The 19,420-nt window shown below is 44.4% G+C and overlaps 1 protein-coding gene across 2 annotated transcripts in view; it reads right to left on the bottom strand.

Moving 5' to 3' along the window:
* The window catches only part of Man2a1 (mannosidase alpha class 2A member 1), a 173,887-nt gene extending 166,814 nt beyond the window's left edge, over positions 1–7,073 (bottom strand). For both annotated transcript variants that reach the window (XM_059278209.1, XM_059278211.1), the window contains exon 1: positions 5,971–7,073. In XM_059278209.1, coding sequence (XP_059134192.1) covers positions 5,971–6,105 — 135 coding nt within the window. In that variant the 5' untranslated portion in view covers positions 6,106–7,073. The remainder of the gene's footprint in view (positions 1–5,970) is intronic.
* Positions 7,074–19,420: the final 12,347 nt, after the last annotated feature.

Below are 19,420 nucleotides of genomic sequence, written 5' to 3'. Positions count from 1 at the left end.
TTCTGCCCACCCACTTGACTCTGCTAAGAGGATTCACACACAACTAGCTATGGAGATTCCATGAAATGAAATTAACTAATCAAAAAGGTAAAAACCATTTTTAGCTGTGGCCCTACAAAAAAGGAGGTACAAGAAGACAGGAATTCACTAAGAATGTCACTGTTCTCCTGCTCACCTCCCCATTCCTCCTCTTAACATACCATCTGGAAGACAAGTTGAAATGAACAGTAGGAAAGACTACTTTCCAGTTCCTCCTCTGCTCTTTCCCATCCCAAGAAGATACACAAAATGCAAGAGCCAGAACCATCAGACTGAACAAGAAGAAATCCAAGCTGAGAAAACGTCAAACTTTCAAGCAATGCTTGCAAATGACTTTATGTCACCTTATCACTGATCGATACAGCTTGCCTTCCCATTCTGAAAGGCAGGGAGAATAAAGCTGGACTACTGCCAAGCTCCGAGGAGCCTGGAAAACCACCTAATCGCTATGACGTGAGAAGAACGCTTTTATTGAAATGTGTATGTCCAATTGGTAAAGACGAAGAAGGTGAATTCTGTTAACCTTCCCTTTTTCCCTTTAATTTGTATATGAACATAATTTATCCTTATGTTTTCTGTAACATACTGCAATTTACAATCTTAGATATGTAACTAAATTTTAAGTACACAGAGAAAGAATGGAATATGAGCATCTAAGCATGCTACTTGTCCTTCGGAGCACTAGAACTAGACAGACCTTTCAATCACTCTTTCCTAAAGTGCAAAATGCCCAGAAAGTACACTGTGGTTTTTTGTTGTTGTTGTTGTTTTTAAATAGGCCTTTGTCCAGACCACAGCTAAACTGATTTTCAGTGGGGACAGTTTTTCCCCCATCAGAGGCTATTTATATCTAGCAGATGTCTGGGGATATTTTTTGATTGCTACAAATGAGGGACAAGAAAGGAGACAAGCCAGTATATACTAGGAAGAGAGCAGGGTACTACCAGATACCTTATGACATAGAGGCAAGCCCTAACAACAAGAATTGTCAGACCCAAAAAATTATCAACAGCAAAGGGGTTAAAAAACATAAAATGAAGGAGTGGAGAGGTAGCATGTGTCGTTATAAACTCTAGTGCCTCAATATTGGGAACAAGATGTTAGATCCAGAATTTAACACTGAAGGACTGATGGCATCTATATCTGTATACCAGTACAAATGATATTACCTTAAACACACTCTCGCTCCATCACTCCACCTAGACTTACACAACAGACAAAATTATTCAAATCAAGTCATGAATCTGTATCAGGAGGCAAAATCAACAACAGTACTCACTAAAGGACAGGGTATGAGCTCCATTACGGAGCAGGCAATTCTCCAAGTCCAAACTTGTTTCAACCATAAAACTAGCAATGTGGCTTAGGAAGGGAAATTAAAACCCATTTTAATGTTAATGCAAATGCTTCCTGACCTGATCATCTCCTATTGACAACTATGGAAAGAAGCAAAGCTCTCTATTTTATAGTATTCCTCTCCACAGTTCTAGAGAAACACTATGAACAAGCCGCTGCCACATCAGGACCTGGACCACTAAGGACCAGGATCCAAAAATATAGCAAATCTTTTATAAGTCAAAAACCATGGCTCACCTGAGCAGATGACTGGCCATTGATAGTCTTAGAGTTTTCTATGGAAACAGGAAAACTGAGGCCTCTGAATGGAGAAAGCTGGAGACCAGAAGGGCCCAGCAAGAATGCCCCCTCAGTCTTCTAGGTAAACATTTTAATATCACAAAAACCAATAGCAAGTTCAGAGTAAAAACACACAAAAAGTCAATTTCATCAATGTGCTGTCCATACTGCGGAAATCCTTTGAGGCTAATGAATGATGAACAGAACAATCTCCTTCCAATAAAAAGAATCTTGACACCTGTTATCAAAGTACTTACTTCTTCAGGTCTTGATCCAGGAACAATACATGCAAATCAGTTTTAAAAATAAAGCCTTCAGATGAAATGTAGCCATGGCATCTGGTCCAGCTTACTCTCAGAAGCCCAAGTCTGAGACCTGTGCTTAGCAGAAGAGTCCTTGAAGACTCCTGACCTCTGGAGAGGACAGAGGAGACCTACCTCAGAGAAGTCCCAGAAGACTACTGACCTTGGGAGGGATGGAGGGGAACCACCTCAAGATTCTTGAAAGTTCTTGAATCTAGTCCTGGTTGTCATCAAAGCTCCATCCTTTCTCAAAAGTCCTAGATCTCAACCATTATAGCTCAGGAAACCAGATAACCTGGCTGTGTTCCCTAAACAAACCCTAGCAGCAACAGCTACTGTCCCAAATACAGTGCCCTGGTGGGTGTGGGAGAACACTTTCATTAGATATTGCATGCTTCAGACTAAAAGATTTATAAAAACAAGGAACAGCAGCTAGGACATGAAGGTCCTCATATCTTCTGCTGTGAATCCATTTTTATTAACATGTTCTATGCTGCACTCAAAATTACTAGTGTGGTTCTGATTGTGTGAGGGTGTTTGCTTATATGTAGGTAAGGTCTGCATTGCTTAGGCTGGTCCAGGACATGCATCAATACTCCTGCCTCAGCTTCCCAAGTGCTAAAAGATGCTCATGGTGTAAAGCATTTAAACATACATACATATACATTTGTCTAGTTTCAAGGTTTTTTTTTTTTCCAGGCATCAAAATCCCTACCACATTGGCTTTCAAATCAAGTGCATCAACACATTCCCATTTTCGCACTTGATAAACGTTTTCTGAGCCCCAAGATCAAGCCTGGACTTCACCTGCACATTTTTCATTATTCTCTAACTTCTGCAGAGCCTTTCAAATGCTAACATCAGTCCCGACGTCATATGATATCCTAGTCAAAGCCATTCCTTGTTACACAAACTCTGATTCCTTGTTTCAATTCTAGTTTTTCCTAGGGTACATAGTAACAACTAGAGAAATTGCTAATTAGAATGGCCAGCCCTCTCAGGGAGCTGTAACATTTCTCCAACCCATCTGCTCAGACTCTCGTGGCTAGCATAAAGCATTTTCACAGCAATAGGTCCCAGCCAACCTCTCATTCAGACTCAAGTTTGGGGTTGTTTGTTGTTGTTGTGTTTGTTTGTTTGGGGCTTTGCTTTTTTAAAAATTTTGTTTGATTTACTTACTTTTATTTTTTTAGTTGAGATGAAATAACCCTAAGAATGTAGGCCACCTGCAGCCACAGCCTCTGGCCTTAAAGAAGTTCTTACAGTAACACTTAAAGGAAGGTCTTACAGTAACCACTAAGAGGGAAATGGTAGTCTGCAGGCAGGCAGGGCTCTGGGGGTGGGGTGGGAGTGATCTAGCCTCAGGACTGATTAGGTGGCAGGAAACAAAGTTGCAAGAGCAGAGGAAAGAACAAAAGTCCAAAGAACAACAAATATACACGCTCTCAACCTAGGATGGTCTTTAAATACAGTTTGCATTCTAAATGGACCGCACACCTTAATGAAGTTACCACATCAAGTGAAAGAAACTAGAATGCACACTATAACCTCTGGTTGCATTAAATACACATACCCTAACAAGCAGGCTCTACTTAAACTCAAGGATTAACCACCAAAACCTGCTCAAGAAACAGACTGCAACATAGTTTCGCTATGCCTGGCACTGCTGTGAAATTAAAGTTAATGTATAGTTTAGACACAGGAAAAAAATTAAAGAACCTACATGTTGGATGCTCTGCTTGGTAATGGTTTTCTTTCTAATAATACTTGGCTGTGAAGTAAGTTAGAAGTCATTCTGGGAAAGCATAAATCTGAAGCAGTGAATGTTTTAGCAAAAGGACCACATTCATTATGCCTTCACAATAAAGGTTACTTGGGGGGCGAAGGGGGTGGTGTTGTCATAAACTGGAAAGTTTGTTTCTGTTCTCTACAGATCAGGTAACAAGAAGGCTCGAGCCGGCTCTAGCAAGAGGATTCCAAGAAGCAAGACAACTTTGTGGCTCTGAGACTACACTCTAAGAGCCGCCTGTTCAAGTCCCAGCATTTGTCTGTGACCTTGGGCATGGTAATGCCTCAGTGCCTCAGTTCCACACCAACTGACTGGTAGTTGAGGAAATCAAGTTCATCATATGAGGAGGCACTCTAGCTAATGCCAAACACATGATTCTCAGGCTTCCAGAGAGAGCTTATGAAGTCTACCCACTGGGAGATTCAGTGGCCCACTAATACTAAACCTTTCTGTGGTTGAAGTCCAGATGAGACACAGAGGATACACTCCCAAGCCCTCTCTCCCTGTACAGAAAACACACCACTACAGGCACTTCTGAAGCCCACCACCACGGCTCTCTACCAAATGCTGCATGCTCTAGGCAGAACCTCAACTTCCCAGTGAGCTAGGGGCTCCTATGGAAATAGAATTAACTGCTTAAGAGTTCTCAGTAACTGAATGACTCACTCACTGCTTTAGAAACAGAGGGAAATGTCAAGGTTGCCAGAGAACCCCATGCAGATGTTTGCATAAATCATGCTCAAGTGATCACCCATCCAAAGCCAGAGGATATTATTAAGACATCACTAAGTAAAAGGGTTCCATTTTATATTTCCTGCAATGGAGAAAATTCTGGAAATGGGGTTAAGAGGATCACAGTAAGTTTAACTCCTAAATTACCGAGAATATGGAACAAAACTCAGAACTCCTGGGCTCTGGCCGCATGGATTTACCTGTTGGCAAACTGTTTACTTCAGTCTCGTCAACAAGCCTGGGGTAAACTCCAAGTTCAAAATCTAAAGGCAGCCAATAGTGCTTGTTACATATTTTCTCTATCTACTATCTAGGGAAAGCAGAAGCTGTGAACATTTGGAAACATCTGTCTGCAGCCAGGTTTTTAATTCCACTCTTGTAAAACTTATTTCCAGTGCTCTGTACTAATGACAGCATCCCTAATTCCTCGTTTCAATTTCATAATACTTCAAGCTTGTACTTTAATTTCAGTTCCCACCAAACCATTAACCCTCGTAAATCAATCAGAAGAAGTGGCCAGGATTGTTTTCAATCATTTAAACCGTGAAAGAAAAAAAAAATTAAACACCAGCCTCATTTGAATAGGTCACAGATTTCTCTAGTCGACTAGTTGTTAGCTTGTCAATATTTGGATTCTTCCAAGTGCTCCACACTGCATCTGCTTTCACTAACATGTGTATATGTCGACGGCAAAGAGCTTTAAAGGCCACTGCAACTGCTGCGCAGTAACCTTCCAAACAGAACTCATTGCATCGATTTGCTTATTTTTAGTAACTTTTCCTGAAAGACTTGGGTGGGTCGGTTTTTGTTTGTTTGTTTGTTTTTGTTTTTGTTTTTTTCAACTCCTTTGCCAGTTTGACCACCCGGCACAGAACTGAGCGCCGCACAGCTTCCACCGGGAGTATAACACGCGCTTCCCCGCTCTGCTCCAAATCACCCGATGTAACAGCTGAAGAATGACGACACTAAAATCAACGCTACTTACTATCCACGTCCAAAAGGGCTGCAACAGGAAATAAACTTTTTCTCTCTTACGAGACAGTGAAGGGGGACGGGAGCAAAAACAGAAACCTGGTTTTTTAGGTGGGCTAGGTGGGCTGCGCTTCGGCTGTGCGCAAAGCGGGGGATCCGGGCAGCCCCTGGCAGCTTAACCCTGAGCCAACCGAGGGGGCAACCCACAGCGACACTCATACCACGCCGGTTCCCGGTCAGCAGGTGCCCGAGGGCACTCCACAGGCCCGGGTGTGAATGCCCGAACAAGGCCACTTCTGGAGAGCGCGAAGCTGTCACCTAACGACGCCCAGCACTTTGCAAACTCGGCGGTCCGAGCGCGACCCAGCCTGGGCCAGATGAGGCTCAGCTGGTCGTCGGGTGTGGCCTCACCCAGCCCCGGTGCCGAGCGAGCGTTTGCGAGCACAAGTGAGAGCCCCGGAGGCTAGCCCTCCAACCCCGCGCCCGACGCCAGGTGCTTACCTGCGGGAAGGAGCCCTCCCGGCGCGGGCCCCGAGGGTAGTCCAAGTGACCCCTGTCCAGCATCAGGTAGAGTGAGAAAATGACGACGCAGAAGATCGCGCTGCCGAACACGGTGAACTGGCGACTTAACTTCATTTTTTCCTCGATAGACCCGGAGCCAGGACACGGTCCTCACACGAGAGAGGCGGAGGACTGGGGACTCCAGCCCGCGATCGCTGAGGGCTCTCCGCTCTGGGCTGCACACTCTACAGCGCGGGTCCCGGCCGCGCTCCGCACCTCGTCCCCGGAGCCACCACGCGCCCTCGGCCTACGCCCTGGCCCGCTGCCCTCCCCGGGGCTGGCCGTCCCTGCAAGGCGGACTCCTGAGCAGCAAAGGAAAGGGTCCCCACGAACTTGCTCTCCTGCTGGGGACCGACACCCGTAGTAGGGCGCGCGGAGCAGGCAGAGGAGAGGTCGCTGCCCCGACTTCCTGCCACCGCCGCCTCGACTGAGTCGGCAGGAAAAGTTTTCTCGACAAGGGCAGGCGTGTCCTCGGCGCCCAGAGAACGCGCGGGTTCCGCGGCTCCGGGGCCGAGCGTGCAGCGCTGGGAGCGAGGAGCGCGCGGAAGGAGGAACTGGACCTGGAAGCGCCGTGCCCCACAACTTAGCGCTGGGACACCCAGGCCCGCCCCCGCCACACCGCCCCCGCGTCCCCGCCGGAGCCCCTTCCTGCCGCGGCTACTGCGGGGGCCCGGCCGGGGTGCACCTTGGGCTCCGGGGCGCTGCGATCCAGGACTTTCCTCGGGTGTGTGTGTCCGTTCCCCGGCCTCTCCCGGCCCCCGCCTCCCCTACCTTCTCCCTCCCGGGCCGGAGCTGCACGCGGAGGGCGCAGGGGGGGCGGGCGGCGCCGGGAGGGAGGCAAAGCAGAGAGCAAGGAGAGGACCGTCCCCGGAGAGGAGCCCGCTCCAGCTGCAGCCGTGAGCACCCCCCTCCTTCCCGCCCCGAAAACGCGGAGATGGCGGCGGCAGCCACGGAAGGAAGAGCCGGCTTCCCCAGCGCCACTCGGCGCTCCAGGACCGCCCGCCACGAGCTGGAGGAGACGGCAGCGGCGGCTGTTGGGTCAATAGGCGCCCGTAGCCCCGGAGCTGGGCAGCCGGCTGGCCCCGCCCCCTCCCGACGCGCCGGGATGAGGGGGCGGGCCCCCTGGCGCCCAATCACAGCGCGTCGCCCGCCAGGCCCGCCCAGCGCCTGCCTCACTGGGCCCTGACAGTAGGAAGACCTCAAGAGGCTTTGGTGACAAGGGAGGAGGCTTTGCAGGCGTTGAGGCCAGCAGTAGGGTGCTTCCAGGGTTCCAACAGCCGGCGTTCCATAGGGGCTGTGGTTCATTCCCCAAATTCCAAATTCTCTGGTCGGGTTTTCTCTCCTTGGAACACCCAGATCAGCGTGCCCTGGAAGGGTCGGTGAAGGGCTGTTAGGAAGGATAGACAAGAAATCTGGGGGATCCCTTTTGGACTCATCTCTTCCTCTTGCTTTTGGCAACATCCTGGGAGGAAACCTGGGAGGAAAAGAGGCCGACAAAGCCTCATGCGGGCAGATGTAGACATCTGTCGACAAAATCTAATGAGAGGGATCTGAGAAAAGCTTGTGCCGACTATTGAATTATAGCCTCTCGGCTCCAAATGCACCCTTTTGCACCGCGCTGTGAAAATGAATCTGGGCCTTTGAAGTAGGTTTGTCTTCTCCTTCTGGGACTTTCAGTCAGTAGAGGGTGCTGAAGAGACGTTACAGGAAACCAAGGAACTTGCTTCCTGGTTCTAATATATCTGATAAGCAGTTTCTCCTAGCATACTTGACTTTTTTCCAAGTCCAAACTCCTTGGTGGCCAACAGTTTTGTAATGGCGTAAGGCATGAACAGCTTTCCGGGCACCCTCTAGCAACAATGCATAGCAAGAATCACAATGACTTCTCTGTTCCTCAGTCAACCATACTACAGTTGCCATGCCATCACTTATCATCTTAGCCCTTAACTGGGTGGGCAGGGCTGTCTTTTGGGGGCCCTTTATCAGCTCAAGAGGTAATTATAAGGTTGGCTCTCCACAGCTGCTGTCTGTATTCTCTCTGGTTTTCTTCTTGCTAGTGAATCCCTCGTTGTTTAATTCCCTATTAGAGTTAAGAATCAGTTTTATTAAGCCTTCAGTGTCCAGGAAGTAGTCCCAAGAGACAGACCTGCAAAGACTGGATTTAAAGGTCAGATTGACTGGCCTTTGCCTAAAGAGCCTTGCCAAAGGAAAATAGAATGATAATTTGGGTCACAAAGAGCACCTCAGTTAATTAAGCAATCACCTGTGGTTGATGCTGATGAAATGCCAATGGAGCAAATACATGGTGGGGGGGGGGGAATGAGGTGACAGCTACTTTTGACTTCATGGCTACAAAAGGGACTATAAGGACAATGGTGGGGGAGGATGCTTTGGAGTACTTCTGAATGCTTATAAAGAGAAATGGCAAGGCCAGGTCCATCAGCTCTCCTATGGTATGAGAATCAAAGAGATTCCATAACGATTCTAAGAGAACTCCTCTTGTAGCAATGAGAATTATATAACTGAGGATCAAAAGCTCTATTTGGGTTTTGGAATGGCTGACTTATTGTTCAATATTGAATTCACAGATGTAACAAGCTTTTTTTTTTTCCTCTAAAAAGTGGATGGATTAATTGGTGAATGATAAAATCCTAAAATTCGGAATGAGTCAGCTACAGATAAATTTAGCAGTCCTGCCCTGTGTGTCCTACCCATCTCCCAACACATACCTGTGTGGTCACCAGTAGAATCGGTTGTCACTCTGTAGCTAGCACATTGGGTTTTCTTTGCTTGAAAACCTTGTCAGTTTGGACTGGAGAGATGGCTTAGTGGTTGGATCATTGGCTATTCCTCTAGAAGACCTGGGTTCTGCACCCACATGGCAGCTTGAAACCATATGTAACTCCAGTTCCATGTGAGAATTTGGCACATTCTGATCTCTTTGGACACCAGGCATACATAGAGGCAAAACATCCTTACAATGAAAAAGTTTAAAATTAAAAAAAAAAAAAAATCTTGTCATTTAAGGTTAGGGGGATTGTATGCACACGTATGTTTTCCTAAAATACTCATCTTTTCTACAAAATCTACCAGAAGTGACTGTCCTCATCAGGGTGGATTCCTTGACATAGAATTTGTATCTTTCTCAAAAAAACTAGCAGTCAACTTCTGAGCCCCTATACCTGAGATAATGATCACATTTTATTGTGTGCTCTTTTGGAATAGAATGGAGCAATAATTCACTGTTGTTGGTTGCTTTTTTACTCTTTTTTGTGGGGCCCACTACCCAGCTCGCAAGTAATCACACATGGAGGCCTATTCTTAATTATCAATGCCCAGCCTTAGCTTGGCTTAGTTTCTTGCTAGCTTTTCTTATCTTAACATATCCCATCTACCTTTTGCCTCTGGGCTTTTCCTTTTCTCTAACTTCTGTAAATCTTACTCTTACTCAGTGGCTTGCTGGGTAGCTGGGTAGCTGGACCCTGAAGGAGTCCCCCTCCTTCTCCTCCTCCTCTGCCTCCGGCTTCTAGATCTCAGATCCTCCTATCAGATTTATCCGTCTATATATTCTCTCTGCCTGCCAGCTCCACCTATCCTGCCTTGCTATTGGCCAGTTCTTTATTAAACTGTCAGGTGTTTTAGACAGGCACAGTAACACAACCTCACAGAGTTAAACAAATGCAACATGAACAAAAGTAACACACGCTAAAATATTCTACTACAATTCACACACCAAAATAACTACAATTGTATCTAATAAATGTTGGCAACAATCTAGGAACCATATATAGAAATACTTTCTAAGGGTTTGGGACCATGAAAGGTAGAATGTAACACTAGATATAGTCAAAATGTATTACTATTCAGGGCTGGAAAGATGGCTCATTGGTTAAGAGCACTTATGGCCCTTACAGAGGTCTCAAGTTGTGCTCCCAGCACCAATATGACAACTTAGAACCCAGTCTAACCCCAGCTCAGAGCATCTAATGCTCTCTTGTGGCATCCTTGGGCACTGCATGCATATGGCATACATGCACACAAGCAAGCAAAACACCAATATGCAGAAAATAAAAAGAAAGAAATCTGTCTTTAATGTATTTCTGCTCTTAGGCACTTAGCTCATGCAGTTAGAGGTTATTTGACTAATGGGTAGTTTAGGAGATTGAGATAACAGAGCTTCATGACATGAAGTGGAAAAGGAAAGCCAATGATTTAGAGAAAAACAAATATTGCATTGGATTTATCAAATGCAACATGCAAACACATCTTCCAGCTGTACTCCATGCAGGGACACAGAAGATACATGCTTCACTGAAGTGTTGAGAAAGACACCTAAAACATCTCTGTACAGTCTGTCCCTGTGGGCCAGGTATGACAGTAGATGATAGCATTGTTTAGCTGGCCTCTCTGATTTACATGAAGATGACAGGATTCCAGAACAGCAGAAGCCGAGCAGCACTTAACCAACCAAGTCAGAGTAATCAAAAAGTCATTTATCTTTACAAGTAGCAGACAACCTGGGCCCAGAGATATCTTTAGAACGTAATACATAGGCAGCCTAAATAGAGAATTCTTTCTACTTTAACACATGGAATTCTAGATCAGTTAGCCAAACTCTGACTTTAGTTACCACAGTGGAGAGGTACAACCTTTCACTCAGTTTTCAGACCTAAATCAACCCACAGACCTGGAATCATTTGGTTGCCCTTTTAGGAAAGACCTTGTGCCGTAGCCACAATACACAAACAAAAAGTCATATCACTTTGCAGGAGCGGAAGTTGTTTATTTAGTGTAGTGACTGTACATTACCAAATTTCAAATGAAACCTTAAAGTTGGAGCCCTAATCCAGCACAACTGATGTCCTTCCTTATAAGAGAAACACACTATAACATACATGACATACACCATGGCCATCTGGGACACAATGAGAAGGTGACCAGCTCTAAGCAGTGAAAGACAACCCAACCGTGCTGACACTTCTATTTTGAACTGCTGTCCTGGAGACTCTGGGAAAAACTTCTGTAACTTGTGGCACCCTATCTGATTGTGACAGCCTTGGTGTACAGAAAGCAGCCAGCCACCTGGCATAGAGTATATAAAGAAACCATACAATAAGGGGAAAAAACAATTTGGAAGAGGTAAGGGACCTAAATAAACATTTTTCCATAGAAGCCATATAAATGGCCAACAGCTATATGAGAAGAGTTTTCAACGTTAATCATCATGGAATTACTAAAATCATAATAGATAACACTTCATACCTGTTTTGATCGTTTTGGAAACAGGTAAAATGATGTTATTGAGGGTATGGTACAATCTGTTGGAGGGATTGTAAACTGTCACATCCAACAGAAAGAATTTGTGGTACAATGTCAGATAGCACTGTACAAATCGGTACAGACTATGGAAAACAGTGAGAAAGTTCCTTGTAAACTTAAAACAGAACTGCCCTCTGGCCGTGTGTGTGCATGCGTACGTGCATGCGTGCATGCGTGCGTGCATGCGTGCATGTAAGCTACAGTCTACAAGCAGCTTGTCTTTTCTAGAAAGTTTATATCGATTGTGATTTACTCCACTAAGACTTTTACTATAATATCTTGGCTAATGAGAATAATGTCACAACAATGTAAGAGAGCAAATGGTATCTACTATAAGATCCGGCTTTATTCAGGCTGGAGAAGTGTTCAGTAGTAAATCGCTTGTTGGGCAAACATGAAGATGAGGGATTTGAGTCCCCAGAACCCAAATAAAGCTGGACAACATAGAGTGTATCTATAATTCCAGAGCTCCTATAGCAAGAGGGGAGGCGGAGACAGGGGAATCCCTGGACACTTGTTGGCCAACTAGTCTACCATGTGCAGAACAGTAGTGGAAGAGAGACCCTGTCTCAAACAAGGTGGAACTGTGGACAAGGTTGTCCACAACCACAGAAGGTTAATTCTTTTTTGGATACTGCTTCATACCTATTCAATTTGTGTCTTAGTAATGAAGGAAATAGTATTTCTTTTTTTTTTTTTTTTTTTTTTTTTTTTTTTTTTTTTTTTTTTTTTTGGTTTTTCGAGACAGGGTTTCTCTGTGTAGCTTTGCGCCTTTCCTGGAACTCGCTTTGGAGACCAGGCTGGCCTCGAACTCACAGAGATCCGCCTGGCTCTGCCTCCCGAGTGCTGGGATTAAAGGCGTGCGCCACCACCGCCCGGCAGGAAATAGTATTTCTAATATGTGAGTTGGTGTCTCCTACAGTTGATAACAACTGTTCTAATGAGGGAAATGATACCTCAGTAGAGACACGCTCTCTTATGTTCACTGAACTTTTGGAAATTTTATAGCTATGACTGTAGAAAACTGCAAGGTATAGAAGGTTTGGGCCTTTGCTCTCCTGGCTGTTAGGAAAGTCTGTCTGCCAAGGGGCCCAAGCTTCTTATATGTTCTTCCCGAATATGCTAAGAATGCAGAACCTGGCCACTTTTCAAGTAGGGCCGTTTCTCAGAGCTGCCTTTGTCAAAAACAACAGAATAACCAAATAATATCTCCTTCCAAAAAGCCAATTTGCTTACCACATGCCACAGAAATAGGAAGTACCCAAATTCAGTATCCCTTGACTATGACACAAACCTACTGTACATGTGGTTTCCACATGAACCCTTCACCTTAGACACAGTGGGACTCCGAGGACATGGGGAACCAGCACCACTGAAGTCATACAACTCGGACATGTCTCTTTCTCTCTAATCCAGGTATCTCATGCTTTCTACCACCATCTATGAAGCAGCACCTGACCTCAGATCCTCCCTGAGTCCTGAAACTGCCCACCGAGCAAAGACAACGTTGACCTTGTGGATATTCTCTATATGCCTGCACTTTATCCCTATGACAGAAACTTGAGGAAAGGTTGAGTCAAGGCACATGACAAGCCACTGAAGAGGGCAGCAGAAGGATGAAGGTGTTGGAGGATGGCCACCTTATCTTCAGCATTCTTCCCAACCAAGCTGACTCGCTTGGTTGCCATCCATCTTTCCCTGTGAGCTACACATTCCTGGAAGCCTTATGGTACCTCAATGGGCAGAACAGTGTCTATCAATAGTGAGGCTTAATAAACACCTTCTGAATTAATTGATGGTTGTCTCGGCTCTGAGGCCCCAGTGAGGGTGAGCTTCCTAGAGCTAGGAAAGAGTTAGTTGCCCTGGCTTATATAAAGGTCTCTTTGCTGGTCTGCATTTAAAAGTGTTCTTGGGACTGGAGAGAGATGGCTCATTGGTTAAGGTCACTGGCTGCTCTTCTAGAGGTCCCCCACATGACAGCTAACAATGACCTATAACTTCAGTTCTAGGGGATCCAGCATCCTTTTCTGGCCTCTGAGGCATGCACATGATACACAGACATAGGTGCAGGAAAAACTCCCCCACAGAATATAAAAATAAATTTTAAAAAGATATTCTTAGCTGGGTGAATCAGCACTTTCCCCCCTAAGTACTTTCTTCAAAGTCTTTTAGAGAGAATTCCTGAAAAGAAAGTTTGCTAATCTTAATCATTACAGGAAAGCCAATATTTTGATAGAAAGAAATAAAGCAAGTAAGTCGATGCTGGGTGTTTAACATGTTTCTGTGTTTAGCTTTTACAATTCTGCCACTTTAGTGTGTTGACACCTGTTCCATCTGTAATGACACTTAGGTGCAGAAAGATTAAATGACTTGGTTCAAAGTATATACCTGTTACATGCACACTTGGTTCTTCTGTTTTCAAAACTTTTCTGGTTCCTCCAGCATTCTATAAAAGTGGAGATACCATCCCAACACTTGGGAGGCAGAGGCAGGTGGCTCTCTGAGTTTGAGGCTAGTCTGGTCTACAGAGCAAGTTCCAGGGTAGCCAGTGCTACACAGAAGAAACTTTGTCTCAAAAGAAAAAAAAAAAGAAAGAAAAAATACAACTGAGTTCAATAATCTTGTACAGAGTGGGTGAGTTTTGCCTGACTACACTGGGGACTGTGTTGTTCTGATCCAGTGTAAACTGCTATAAACATTTCTAGGTGCTTTAAGTTTTTAACAGGGGGCACTTAACAAAATCCAGGTCCACATCAAAGTGGGATCCAGATGAGCCTCCAAGAATGACCACCAGAGCTGGCCTTTCAGTGCCGCTAAGGGCTCTAGAACAAGATCGGAGCTCTGTAGGTTCAGGATCACCACCCTGCGAGAGAAAGGTGTGCCCAAACGCTACTGCACTCACCCACCGCTTCTTATGGCTTCTCCAGGGTCTGAGTAATGAACTAAACACGGGTGCAGAAAGGCGGTCACTGACTGGTCAGGAGAGTGCTCAGAGCACTTCTTTCTAAATCTAACATGCGTATAGCCACTGGACAAACACAATTCACACCTACAACTCTAGGCACAAAGACGTCTAGGAAATGGACACCACTGGTCTCTGTATTGTGAAGGAAATCGAAAAGGGAGGTGGAGACACAGGGAAGGAGCCCGGATGCAGCACTTGTCACAGCCAGCATTAGTAGGAAAAGACACTTCTTCAGAGAGACTGGATTAAGTGCTACAAAACTATCTCTCTCCAGGAAGACCTATAATACATAGTGTGTGATAAGATATTCAAATTCCCAACTCCAGACATCATAATCTTTATGACTATGGCTTACTCTGAGGGGGAAATGTCTTCTATTCACATGATAATTAAGGCCAACAATGTATCTAAACATGTACACATCAGAGACAAGAAAGCGATTTGCGATGTAGGAGCATCACTCTATTTCCAATAGCCCTTTGCTTGGTATTGCTGTTATTGGCACGGCATGAAGATCAGGCTTACTTCCAGTAGCCCTGAGCGGTTTTTCCTGGATTCTCTCTGGCTCTGATTTCTCATTTGTCATACTCAACAAGGAAAGGCTTAGTAACTGAGTATTCTAAAGCTTCAAAGACAGCACATCCAATCCCGAGGGGCAAAAACTTTGCCCAAGGTTTCAGAAGGAGTGGATAGGAAGCCAAACTCTCAGGTCTGCTGTCAAAGTCTTTCTTCATCTCAATGAAAGCAAGATTGCAATTGTGTTCTGTCTAGATACCAAGTGGTGGTAGTGTGTGTACCTGCGTGTGTGTGTGTGTGTGTGTATGTGTGCATGGGTTCCTATTTATATCAAGTTCAATAGCAGGCAAAACTCAGCTATCTCTTTAAGGAAGTGTTCTCATATATAAATTTGAAGCAAAGCAATAGCACTAAGTAAGAAAATAATGGCAGAGGGAAGGTGCTACGCCTAGGAAAAGGGACATGGGGGCTTCAAGGTAATGACAAGTCCCCAGAAAACACCATTTCATAAAATGTCTTCACATCATTTTTGAAATCCAACTCAATTGACTTTTTGCCTTTGATGATTTGGGGGCCAGGCCAAGTACTTCCCATGGATTCTTTCCTTTGATTCTGACAGGAACAAAGAGGGAACTATTGTTAACACCATTGGCACATGAGAAACTGAGGTATGCTTTCCACTCATCTTCCTGCATCCATGCTGCTTCATGGCAGAAGCAGTGTGTTATGTCTAATGACAACACTGTCTGCTCCACTAGCCAGAAGAAATTTACTGGGTGACTAAATTATGGAGCCCTATTTTTTATTGCTATTTTACAACCAGAAAAGTTCAGAAAAACAGGATGCAATTACACACACACACACACACACACACACACACACACACACACCACATAATTAAGATTATGTCTGTTAAAAATATACATGCATAAAGATAGGAGACCAGAACATAGGACACTGACAAGGTAAGGTGATGAAAATATTTGTGCTTTTCCCCTATCTCTGTTTTTGAGATTTCTCATAAAGCAGCCATATCAAATTACAATGGAAAAAAATTACATGCTCTAAGATTAACTTCCCACTTAGCTGGAATGTAAAAGTTCATTTCCGCTCTCTCCTTTCCGACAGCTTCGGAAACCTCTCCTGCTCAATGAGTGACTTCATTACCAAATTGATGGCACCAGATCATTCTAGCTATGCAAATCACAAGGCCACAGCCAGCTGAGGAAAAGGCGGATAAAGAGATTACATTAAAAATTAAAGCAACACGTAGAGACATAGAGATAATGTGCTTACAATTATTTCCACATATTTAATATTCATGCAATTACAAAGCCAGTCATGGCAAATATTAACTCTTGAATCAGGTTCCCTTTGCCTCCTGATAGTGTGACCTTGAACTACAACTGCCAAATAATACAGAAGCCGTGGCTGCCGGAGAACCATCTCTTCAGACTATAGTGAGAAATGCCTTTCTCTTAGAACGTGGTCGTGGCGCTTGCTGGCTTTTGTTTCTTTTCGACGCCATGTATCTTACACGTCGATCACCCTGAAAGGTCTAGCTTTCGCTCTTCTGCTATGTGTGTGTCTGTATGGTTTGCTGCTGCTCCTGTGATGCGATGTGTTTTCTGTCAGAAGAAATTTACAGGCACATTAGCCTACCTGACAGGCACGATGAACCACCAGACTTTTTCCTAAAGAGAAGCTTCCAACAGGCTGGAGGCTGCTCTGTCCCCGGAGCTCACCCTGGTTCTCAAGCTCTCCCATACCACAAGAGCTCAAGTACAGAGCCCAGCCTCTTTGCCTGTGTGTATTGCCCTGAATCCTGGTTTTAATTCTCCCGTGCCCCATGCACAGCATTAAAACGGTTCTGCAGTAATTAATTCATATTCCCACAGCAATCTGATGGCTGAAGTCTGTTAGATAAAAGCTAATGTCTTTTCTTACAAGCCATACAGAGACCAAGGAAGGGATAAGTAGAAAAAGTGAGTCCTGGACACCAAGGAGGAAGGGTGGCATTCAAGAAACATGCAAACAAAAAGCAATATAACTAGCTTTTATAAAGTGTCTAGAGAAAATTCTAGAACAATTTGCTTTCCTTGATGTGTCTAGAAAAAAAAAAGTCAACAAGAAAAGAAATGTATTGAAAATTCATAAACAAAGTGAGACAGCTAAAAAGGTAAATTATTTTCTTAGACAATTCCAACTAAATGAAAATATTTCCCTCAAGGTTGTTGGGGAACCAAAAGCCTGTGCATTTTCCATTTCTTGAATATTATTTCTGCACCTTGGGGCGTTTGTTAAGATCAAGCAGTTCTGGTTCTGGTCCATTCACTTGGTGACTGATGCTAAGGCACGTGTGCTGTGTGGAAGCCTTCATGCCTTCTAAATAGTCGTTGAGGGGTGTTTTCTATTTTGAGAGTGTGCCCTTTGTCCTCCTTATATTTGTGTCTTCAGCATGTAACTATGTAACCCACAAAAGCCGTTTACAATAGTCCAAAATCCCATGTATCTCCTGTGATTCTCCCATGTAACTATGTAACCCACAGAAGCCATTTACAATAGTCCAAAATCGTACATATCTCCTGTGATTCTCAAATGTAACTACGTAACCCACAGAAGCCATTTACAATAGTCCAAAATCCCACGTATCTCCTGTGATTCTCAAGTTTACCAAGGCAGTGGATAATATTGGTCTGAGCCACTCACTGAATGGGTATGTAAATGAAAGAACCTGGCTCAATTTGCAAACCAGGAATGGGTGGGTTTTTTGGGACTCACTCTTTGGATAATTATCTGGGAGCATCCTCGTTTATTCTCCTTGTCTTTCTGTCTCAGCTCATGATCCTCAGATATTTCTGATGAGGCAACTCCAGCTGTGTTCTTGCCCATGGCCACTGTCCCTTCCATGTTCAGAGTTCAAATGAGAACTCTCCCCTGTTTCTAGTAGCCTGTTAGTCCTCAGAGAGACTGGCTCAATCTAGTTCTTGATCTGTAGCCTAGCTCTTCCCTAGCCTGCTTTTCCGCAATGACAGGACAGCTCTTGGCCTTTTGCAGTCTGGAAAGGATTAGGATCCAGACCGGGGTTGCAATTTCCAAACTGTTTGATGACTGCTGGTCCATTCATTCACTCCATGGCAGTAGCATCAGGTCCTGCAGTCCAGCTAGCCCTTAGGGAGACACAGAAACCTGAATCATTTACCCCGGCACATTGGAAATCAGAGTACCAGCCACTAGATTTTGGTATACTCCACATTAAAAGGTATTTAGAAAAAGAATTCATTTATCTAGGGAAGTTTCAGTAGCAGCCTTGCTGAAACAGAATGTCAGTTTAGGTGAAAACTCAAGGTGTCACAAATTTGTTTTTGTGTTGTTTTGTTTAACTCACAGGATTTTAAAACAGTAACTCAACATTCATTTCATAAACAATGTACATTCATACTTATATCTAAACTACTGGGAAAGGTTTCTAATTTTCACATTGAATTATTTGAACAAATAACTGCCAAATGCTGACCATGTGCCAGAGAGACCCTGCTGTAGGCACTTGAAATACATTATCGGATACATACTAAACCGTCGGGATACAAGCTGTAACTAGATGCCAGAAATTCCTGGGACCCTCTGACACATGAGCCACCATTCCCAAGAGTGGCTAATTCCCTACATTCTCCAAACCAGGGGTTTCACTTTCCTCCAACATCTTCTAGCACTAAATCCAAGACACCCCAGCATGGTGGATACACTTTCAATGAGATGAGCGCTGTGGGATGGTCTTTCTGTGTTCTGTGAATATGTGTTGCTACCATTGGTTAATAAAAAAAAACTGCTTTGGTCTATGGTGAGACAGGTATAGCCAGGTGGGAAATCCAAGACAGAAAAAAAAGGTGGAGTCGAGACAGATGCCATCCAACTGCCCAAGGAACAAGATGCCAGCAGACTGGTAATGCCACATCCACATGGCAAAATGCAGATTAATAGAAATGGGTTAATTAAAGACGTCAAAGCTAGTTAGCAATAAGCCTGAGCCACAAAACAAACAGTTTGTAATGAATATTAAGCCTCTGACTGGTTATTTGAGTACCAGAGGGCAGGAGAGATTTATCCATCTACAGATGAGAACCTCCAGGACTTGAATTTATCAAAGTCTTCAGAACCTGTTGCTTTTTTGTCACAGAGAACTCTACTGAAACTCTGTGCCTAGACAGATAAACTGAGAAAAGGGACCATCGAACATGGGGAGGCCTTTGGCAGTCTGGGTGGCTGCACTCACAGCCACCTGGGGAACACTATTTATGAGATAGATACAGAGGGAGAATTATTCACCTGGAAGCCTGGCTGTCAAGAGAAAAATCCAAACCCAGGAGCTTTTCTCCTAAGAGCCCCTATGACATTTTATTCTTTAAATAAATCTTTTCTTCCTCTCTTTCGGTGAGAGATTGACATTTTAAGATCAATCATCCTCTGCTTTGCAGGTTTGGTAGACTGAGAACAAGATAAATGGAAATTAAGCACAATTTCCATTTTTTGAATAAAAGTGCCCAAAATAGCTGCATTTTAACTCAGTACAAAAGAAGAGATATTGTTTCC

Source organism: Peromyscus eremicus, chromosome 13 (assembly GCF_949786415.1).
Source record: "Peromyscus eremicus chromosome 13, PerEre_H2_v1, whole genome shotgun sequence".
Taxonomy (NCBI): Eukaryota; Metazoa; Chordata; class Mammalia; order Rodentia; family Cricetidae; genus Peromyscus; species Peromyscus eremicus.
This window is presented reverse-complemented; position numbering and strand designations above follow the sequence as displayed.